This window comes from Salvia splendens, chromosome 8, assembly GCF_004379255.2.
Source record: "Salvia splendens isolate huo1 chromosome 8, SspV2, whole genome shotgun sequence".
NCBI lineage: Eukaryota > Viridiplantae > Streptophyta > Magnoliopsida > Lamiales > Lamiaceae > Salvia > Salvia splendens.
This window is the reverse complement of record NC_056039.1, coordinates 9,190,957-9,200,700: the sequence shown is the minus strand read 5'-3', so window position 1 is coordinate 9,200,700 and position 9,744 is coordinate 9,190,957. Positions and strand designations below refer to the sequence as shown.

General features: G+C 40.7%; 2 protein-coding genes and 1 pseudogene across 2 annotated transcripts; all 3 read left to right on the top strand.

The window, feature by feature from the left end:
• Positions 1-1,353, top strand: LOC121745311 (E3 ubiquitin-protein ligase RDUF2-like). Its single transcript, XM_042139161.1, has one exon. It carries the CDS (start codon positions 154-156, stop codon positions 1,192-1,194), a length of 1,041 nt encoding a protein of 346 aa, XP_041995095.1. The 5' UTR covers positions 1-153; the 3' UTR covers positions 1,195-1,353.
• A 1,061-nt stretch (positions 1,354-2,414) lies between these two features.
• LOC121743621 lies at positions 2,415-3,612 on the top strand (annotated as a pseudogene).
• An 804-nt stretch (positions 3,613-4,416) lies between these two features.
• LOC121743620 (laccase-2-like) lies at positions 4,417-6,779 on the top strand. The gene is made up of 6 exons (XM_042136952.1): positions 4,417-4,559; positions 4,639-4,790; positions 4,876-5,120; positions 5,201-5,329; positions 5,394-6,341; positions 6,430-6,779. Exons 1-6 carry the CDS (start codon positions 4,464-4,466, stop codon positions 6,558-6,560), a joined length of 1,701 nt encoding a protein of 566 aa, XP_041992886.1. The 5' UTR covers positions 4,417-4,463; the 3' UTR covers positions 6,561-6,779.
• The last annotated feature ends 2,965 nt before the right edge of the window (positions 6,780-9,744 follow it).

The window sequence follows — 9,744 nt, the reverse complement described above, 5'->3', positions numbered from 1 at the left end:
AATACTACTTGTGTAATGACCTCTCTTTCATCAGTTTCTCTCTGTCTTCACAGCTCACACTCCTCAATCATTTCTGTATAAATTAAAATACATACGCTCTCCCCTAAAAATCAATCATCTTTTATTCCCCAATTATCACCGGTCAAACCCCCCATGGATTCGCCTCCGCCCTCTCCCTCCTTCTGGTGCTACCAGTGCACCAGAATCGTCGCCGTCGCCTCCGAAGAAGCCGTCGTCTGTCCCCACTGCCGCGGCGGATTCATCCAGTCCGTGGACCCCACCGATTTCTCCCCCGACCACCCCCGCCGATTTGCCTCCCCGCGCCGCCCCCGCCGCCGCAACGCCGCCTCCTTCAACCCTCTGATAGTCCTCCGGAACGCATCGGATTCGTCTGACTCCCCGGCGGCCGAGGGGCGGCGGAGCTACGATCTCTACTACGACGACGGGTCGGGCACGGGTATCCGGCCGCTGCCGTCGTCGATGTCGGAGTCGCTGCTCGGATCCGGATTCGAGGTGATGCTGGACCGGCTCTCGCAGATCGGGTTCAGCCTGTGGGCCCGGCCAGAGAATCCGCCGGCGAGCAAGCACGCGGTGGCGTCGCTGCCGGAGGTGCAGATCCAGGCCTGCCACGTGGAGGCCGAGGCGCACTGCGCCGTGTGCACGGATCCGTTCGTGCTCGGGTCTGGGGCGCGCGAGATGCCCTGCAAGCACATCTACCACGCCGACTGCATATTCCCGTGGCTCGACCTCCACAACTCGTGCCCGGTCTGCCGCCACGAGCTCCCCGTCGATGAGCCGGACGGTGTCTCCGGTCAGTCCGGGGCGGTGGGGCTCTCGATCTGGCGGTTGCCCGGCGGCGGATTCGCAGTGGGGAGATTCGTCGGGGGAGGGGAGGGGGAGATGCCGGCGGTCTATTCGGAAGTGGAAGGGAGTCTCAGTCTCACCGCCGGCGCGCCGAGGGGAATTGAGTGGGGGCCGTGGGTGCGGCGGCGGAGAGGCGGCGTTTTCCGGCGTTTTCTCGGTAATTTAGGATCGATTTTTCGGAGGGGGCGCTCGGGTTCGGCAAACGGAGCTCCGTTAAGAAGGACTGTGAGTCTACGGGATTCGGAGCCGGGTTCGGGTGAATCGGTTTTCAGGAGGTATGTGCTGAGGAGGGATAGGAGCACAGCATCGATACCCATCAATGAGCAATAGCGCATGGGAGGGCAAAATGGTCAATTTTTAATTTCTTTTTTATTTTTCATTTATCTTTTAGGTATTAAAGTTCAATTTTGTATTCCTCAGTCAGCCAATATTGTAAAGTCATGTAACACAGAAAATTCTTTAAAATCTTAACAACCATCATTACTTGTATTTCTTTTTTCTATCTTTCCTGTATCTAACATGGTATCACCAAATTAAACAACTCTTTTTTTAGCATTGCCTAAATATAATAGGATTAGTTTTACAAGCATTCAGACTGTCCACAAAATTATTGGTGTTAGTTGGTGTATATTGTATTCTGAATTATTTGCAATTAGATACGCTTTGTCAACATTTATCTTACATTAAATTTGTGAATTGAATCCACTCGTCCATTGAAGGTTAGCGTGAACGGTGTGTGGTATATTAAATGCTTTCTCTATTATCTATCGTTGCTCTGAATTTTGCACTTCTGTTTTACTTCTTTTGAATTTTGATTTATATAATGGTGTACGTGCAGTAGATTTTTCCTGGGACAAATTCGAAACTTTTTAATTACTATAATACTATCAATAGTATTAATTTTGTTATCGCAACTCTTCAAATTTTTAATAGTGCTTATTTTATAGTTACTGCTAGATCTACGTCGTTGTAGACTTAATGCCGAAAAATTCGGTATTTGTATTTGAAAAAAATAAAGGTTGTATTTGTATTTGTTTCAAAACCACGTGTAATTATTAATTCGGGTGTAGAGAGTCAACTCGATTATAGTATTTGTTTCAAAGAAATAACCTTACCAACAAAATACCAAAACTGAATTCTACTTCACCAAGTCTCATTTTACCAAAACCGTGTGTATTGTTTGAGCCATTCCAGATCATTCTCTTGTCACTATGTAATATGTTGTGATGTAAGTAATTGTTTATATTGCCGGCGCCGCATATCAATGAATTCATAGGCTTCTAACCATTACTGCTTTTACATTTTGTGTTTCCGCGACGATATTAACAACAAATTTGTGGTCAAACTGCTAGAATTATGACTTAATCAGCAAAATATATACTACTACTGTATATCGTTGTGAAAATGAACAGCTAATCATAATCTTGCATCCATTTTATATTTCTTATATGTGGACTGTAGTGAACAACTAATTATAGTACTGCATCCATTTTTTTGCGTGGTACTACAACATATGTGTACTGCAAAAACAGAGATAAACACAAGCACTACAAATTAATCTTTGCAACAAACATAGCTAACTCCAAATAAACCGTTAATTTCAATGCCTTCTTTCAACTCAACTTTCGTGCTCACCCTCCTCTTTCTCCTCCTCCAATTCTCCGAGATCAGAGGCCACGACAGCGCCAAGGGGGATCTGCACGAAAAAGGGCTGGTTCTGGTGAAGATTTGGTCTCTGATAATCATGTTCGTGACCACATTCGTCGGGGCGTGTCGCCGTATGTCTACCGATGGAACGAGAGCTTTCTGCTGCTCGGGACTCAGTTCGCCGGCCGCGTATTCTTGGGGACTGCTCTCATGCATTTCTTGACCGATTCCACCTCCACTTTTGAAGAGCTTACTGATAAAGAGTATCCGTTTTCATTCATGCTGGCCTCCGCTGGCTATCTTATCACTATGTTGGCTCACTGTGCGGTCTCGCACGTCGTCAGCGGGATCCAGAAGGAGACCCGAGTCGACGTCGAAGGCGCCAGCAAAGAGGAGGAGGAGGTGGGGCACCACCCTGTTTTTATGAAGACTACTTCTGTTGGTGACACTACTCTTCTTATACTTGCATTGTGCTTCCACTCCATTTTTGAGGGCATTGCTGTTGGAGTTGCAGGTAATTAATCTTCTCATATTCTTGCACAATAGTAAACCTATCGCGTTAAATGCAAAACACCCCTTAAATTCAGAATGCAGAACAAAAAAAAAGGTCATTATAAGAGAGATTCTTTTTTAGTTCATTATAGGAAGTTCAGATTTAAGATGAACTAAACGATCTTCAACACTAACAACTCAAACTCTCCTCAGATAGGAAAGCCGACGCATGGAGAAATCTATGGACGATTTCACTCCACAAGATCTTCGCTGCAGTTGCGATGGGGATTGCACTTCCAGTTCTAAGGATGATCCCGAAAAGGCCATTTGTAGCAACCGTGGCATACTCCTTTGCCTTTGCCATCTCAAGCCCTGTGGGAGTCGGGATAGGCATTGCCCTTGATGCCACGAGCCAAGGCCCGGGTGCTGACTGGACTTACGCCATCTCAATGGGCGTCGCATGTGGACTTTTCGTGTACGTAGCCATAAACCACTTGATAGCCAAAGGGTTCAAACCTCAGAACAAGTGCTACTTTGATACTCCCTTCTTCAAGTTCTTGGCTGTGCTACTAGGTGTTGCACTTATCAGTTGTAATGATATGGGACTAGTCATTTTCTTGTCAAATCTATGTGTACATTTTTATTGCCAACATATAATGTCTAAAATTTCATTATAATTACTCCAAAAATGAGTTTTTGTGTATGGTAGATGTATCTGCGGGTACAAGATCAGTAGTTGGTGTAACTAAAAAAAAAAGGAAAAGGAAGAAGAAGCTCATAGTCTTGTACATTACTACTTAATACTTTGTAATGATTGTGTTCATCCATGAATCAACTTCAAACCTTGATAATTTAATAATTGATCTTGTATTTTCTACTGAGAGAAATTCGCAGATTTTACTTTACGGTGAATCTTGGGAGTCTTATTTGTAGTTGAACAATATCTAAATGGCCTCTTCTAGCTTTATCTTCTTTGAAAGAAAGGTGGATGAGATGTCCATTTCTGTGTTCCTAGATGTTTCAGACAATTAATTGGTCTAATAACATAGATTATCAGTTACAAAATCATGTTGCTACAAAAATGTTTCAGCCAACTAATTGATCGTGTACTTTTCTATATATCCAGCAAGAAATGAAAAATAGTACTAGAAACTGGATTTAGAAAAAACGAAAAAAAATAGAAAAGAGTTAAATGTATGTTTGTATATGTATTAGGGAGAATGTCCAATCAAAATGATGATCACTTAATTTGCAATGGTTGGCCGAGTTAAAAAGGGGACAAAGTTGTGACACTTGGGCCACAGTTTGGTATAGTATCCTTCTACACACACATTTTCTTTAGGTATAATTTTCTTCATTGTCATACTGTAATTTCTTAAACATAAGAATCCATCCTATATAAGATGAACAAATTATCCTTGCATTTCCATGGGCTACCTTTCTCTCTCACATTACAGCACATGGCCTCTCCAATCCCCCCATTCCTCTTTTCTCTCTTCATCTTTATGCACCTTGGCTTCTCGGTCCAAGGCATTACCCGCCACTACCCGTTCAATGTAACTACTACTCCCTACTAGTGCTGCTGCTGTTACAACTTGTTTATAGCTTGTAACGTGTTAAAATGATGTATTGCAGGTGCAGCTCCATAATGTGACCAGATTGTGCAAGACTAAGACCATTCTGACCGTGAACGGGAAGTTTCCTGGGGCTCCGGTTGTTGCAAGGGAGGGCGACCGCGTTGTGATCAACGTGACCAACCATGTATCCAACAATGTCAGCTTCCACTGGTACACACACTACACTATTTCATTGAAATCCAAAATCAGAAAATGGTGGATTAGTTTCTTAAGTGACCGCATTTTCTTACACCAGGCACGGGATTAGACAGCTGTTGAGCGGGTGGGCAGATGGGCCGGCATACGTGACCCAATGCCCGATCCAGACCGGGCAGAGCTACGCTTACAATTTCAGCATCACAGGGCAGAGAGGAACCTTGTGGTGGCATGCTCACATCTCATGGCTCAGAGCCACTCTCCATGGCCCTCTCATTATCCTACCATTCAAGAACACTTCCTATCCTTTCCCCAAACCCCATAAAGAAGTTCCAATAATCTTCGGTATAGTTTCTAAACATAAACTATCAGATGCTATAATGGAGTATATAATACTGTCTTATGTTCATGTGCTACCATGACAGGGGAGTGGTTCAATGCTGATACAGAGGCAGTCATAAGCCAGGCTCTGAAGACAGGCGGCGGCCCCAACGTCTCCGATGCATACACCATCAACGGACTCCCCGGTCCCTTGTACAACTGCTCTGCCAACGGTATTTCCCCTGAAATTCTCGAAAACAAACTCAACTATTTTTATAATTTTTGTTTTTGTCGCAGAAACATTCAAACTGAGGGTGAGGCCAGGGAAGACGTACCTTCTCCGAATGATCAACGCTGCGCTCAACGACGAACTCTTCTTCAAAATCTCCAACCACACGTTCACCGTGGTCGAAGCAGACGCAGTCTACGTGAAGCCATTCGAGACTGACATAATAGTAATCGCGCCAGGGCAGACCACCAACGTCCTGCTCAAGACCAAGACTAACCCTTCCGCAACCACCTTCTACATGGCCGCCAGCCCTTACTTCACCGGCCAAGGCACCTTCGACAACACCACCGTCGCCGGAATCCTCCAATACAAACTCCCTCACAAAACATCCAGCACCACCCCCCTCAAAATCCAGCCCCTCCCCCCTTTCAACGCCACCTCCGTGGTGGCCAACTTCAGCAGCAAGTTCCGCAGCCTCGCGAGCCCGGCCAACGTGCCGCAAACAGTGGACAAGAAGTTCTTGTTCACGGTGGGGCTGGGGAGCAACCCCTGCCCCAAAAACAAGACCTGCCAGGGGCCGAACGGGTCCATGTTCGCGGCCTCGATGAACAACGTCTCCTTCACGAACCCCACTACGGTGGCGCTCCTGCAGACTTACTTCTCCGGCAGAAACAACGGCGTCTACACCACGGACTTCCCGGCGTCGCCCTTGGTGCCGTTCAACTACACGGGCATGCCGCCGAACAACACGAGAGTGAGCAACGGGACGAAGACGGTGGTGCTGCCCTTCAACACGACGGTGGAGGTGGTGCTGCAGGACACGAGCATTCTCGGGGCGGAGAGCCATCCGCTCCATCTCCATGGATACAACTTCTATGTCGTTGGGCAGGGATTCGGCAACTTCGACCCTAGAAAGGACCCGGCGAAGTTCAACCTGGTGGACCCCGTGGAGAGGAACACCATCGGCGTGCCCTCGGGAGGCTGGGCTGCCATCCGCTTCAGGGCTGATAATCCAGGTGAATTGGCTATTAAGTACTCCACTACTAATAATGATAAAATTGAAAATAGTTGTATTAGTATTATGTTGATGAGTTTAATTTGCAGGTGTTTGGTTCATGCACTGTCATTTTGAGGTGCATTTGAGCTGGGGTTTGAAGATGGCGTGGATTGTGTTGGACGGAGAATTACCAGGACAGAAACTGCCTCCACCGCCGGCTGATCTCCCTACCTGTTGATTTTCATTTTTTTCTTTTTGCGCCTTCTTTCCTTCTAACTTCTATATTTATTTATGCACAAGTGTTTGGTTTATATCTTTCTGTTTTCTTGTTTTTCATTTTCTTTTTTCCTTTTTGGGTTGTGTTGTTTGGATTTGTATGAGAGATGATGAACGAGAGCTCGGATTTGTGTTGGATTTTTTCCCCTAAGAATCAAAAATAAAGAATCACGTTTTAATACATTTGTCAAGTTACAACTTGTGTTGCACTACAAAATAACATTGGTAGTAGTTTACCGAGAGATTTGCGACTGTCGATAAAATTCAATGATACCGTGGAATACAACCATCTATAAACGTTGATTCGCATTCACCAACAATTCACTTAGACGAATATTCGATCTATACCAAATTGAAACTTAAAATTTGATTCGTTTCCCCCCCCCACAATTTACAGTTCAATTCAATTTAAAAATTTGACAAATTTCAGTTTTCTGATTCGGTTTGGTTTGATTAAAAAACGAGCCAAAACTGGATAATCACATTAACAATATTAAAGTTAAATTTGAAACTCAGAGTTTTTAATCGCGCTCAATCCCTAATAGTTTATGCATATGCCTAAAGTGCTATGTGCTAAGCTACCAATGCTGAGCATCCTCTTCTTCTTATAGAGTGGTCGTACTGAGTTGGTCAAGTAATAGAGAGGTAATGTCTAAGCCCAAAGTTCTAAAGTCCGAATCTTCCATGGCAAGGTCTTTAAATTTGAAAGTGTCATCATAATTAAGTTTTGTGGTTTAATAGTTGCTGCTCAATTCTTTTTCATTTTGATTTTATCGTTTGTTTAGGAAAACAAAATCTTTAATTTTTGATCATCCTGTATTCCTATCTCATAGAGAATAGTAGATCCTATCTCAAAAAAAGAGAGAATAGTAGTAGTATATTTTACATAAAGATCCTATCCCATTCCAACAATTTTCAAAATGCGATGTCAACTGATGAGATTTTTTTTCTCTACGAAAGGACTTAAATTTTGTTGAGTCAACTACGCAAATGGTACTTGAACTATGCGTTACCTAAATTGTAAAAATATCGTGGCAGTCCCTGAACTAAGGCGTAATCACATTTTTTATACTTTTTCACTATTCATCATAATTTTGCACCAAAAATACCCCCAAAGGCATTAAGAGCATTTTTGGACTTTCATATCTAGGTACTGGATTTGTCCAGAGCCTTTGTCCTAGCGACAAGGAGCTTAGACATTATTGCATGAGGTGTCGAGTTCGACCCCTCTTAACATCAGTTGTAATTTCCTCCTATCTATATAATATAGGAGTTTATTTGTAATTTCCTCCCTTATATAGGAGTTAATTTTTGAAAAAAAAATATCTAGGTACTAGATTTGATATTTTCTTTATCTTTCTCTCTAGTACTAAATATGATATTTTCTTATAGTTTGAGTACCTAAAAATTTAGGGAAGTAAAAAATTAAAATAAATCTTAGCTAAATTTAATTGTATTCTGATTCAATAAGTTTTTAATATTAAATATTATGATTAATTAAAAATTAAGAATTTATTTTTAAATTAAATAATACTTTTTAATATTAAAAAATAATCAAATAACAATCAAAATTAGTATATTTAAGAATTTCATACTACATTTTTTATTGAGGGAACATCATTTTTGGTCCACGAACTTTGCCAAAGTATCATTTTAGGTCCGTGAACTTTGAAAATATCATTTTAGATCCGTGAACTTTGAGTTAGTATCATTTGAGATACTTTTTACTATTTTCAAGTTTTTTTAGACGAAAATACCCTCAATACCTTAAAGTGTATATATTTTTAATAAATTTATCATATACTCATATTTTTTTATAAATATCTTTGCAATATATTTTTGACAAATTTTCTAAATATAATTTGCCATTAAATATTATCACTTAATTTTGGGGTTTTTTCTTTTTTTATTCTAGACTAGAATTAACATTCCTCAAGTGTACTGGACTTTTTTTTGTTCCGGATTTAGGAAAAACGCATGACCCTCATGCGTCATTCATTAATGAAACGCATGACCGTAATGCGTTTCATGGTAAGACGCATGAGCGTGATGCGTTTTTCAATTTTTTTTATTTTAATTTCATGCGTCTTAGGGTAAAACGCATGACACCCATGCGTCTCTCTTCAAAACATCAAATGGATTTGTAGTTCAGTGGTAAGAATGTCATATTGTGGCTGTGGATATCTGGGTTTGAATCCCAGCAGCCACACCACAATTATTTTGAAGTGTTTTATGTAACAAAAATTATGACCAATAAAAATTAATTATGCTTTAAATTTTGTCGATCGCAGCAATATTATGATTGGCACACAACACAAGCTTATTTTAATAATTACATAAAAAATAATATGAAGGACTTTACAATCATAAAAATTATAATAACTGATTTGCAGATTTAATGGAGACGATATCTAGGAATATAACAAACACCAAGTCATATCAATATATCATATACACATTATATATATGCATGTATACGGAGACTTTCTCGAAAATTCTTGGCTGTACAGTAGCAAATCTACTTCTAATTTCAAGGTCACGAAATGAGAATTTAAGTCATATATAGGGGTATCTAAAAAAATTGTAGTGTAGCAGCTGGGATTCGAACAGAGGTATTCTCAGCCACAATATGGCATTCTTACTTATTGAACCACAAAGCCATTTGATGTTTTGAAGAGAAACGCATGAGAGTCATGCGTTTTACCCGTCTTTCAATTAAAATAAAAAAAATTTGAAAAATGCATCACTCTCATGCGTCTTACCATAAAACGCATTACGGTCATGCGTTTCATTAATGGGTGACGCATGAGGGTCATGCGTTTTTCCTAATTCCGAAACAAAAAAAATCCAGTACACTTGAGGAATGTTAATTCTAGTCTAGAATAAAAAAAGAAAAAACCCCTTAATTTTGTGACATGCACGTAAAATTGCTTCTTCAATTTTTTATATTAATTTTTTTTAAATTGAATAAAGAACTTTCTTTAATAATAAAAAATTGAATAAAGATCTTTTTATAAATATCTTTACAATATATTTTTGACAAATTTTCTAAATATAATTTGAACTTCAATATTATCATTTAATTTTGTGACATGCAAGAAAAGATCTTTATTCAATTTTTTATTATTAAAGAAAAGTTCTTTATT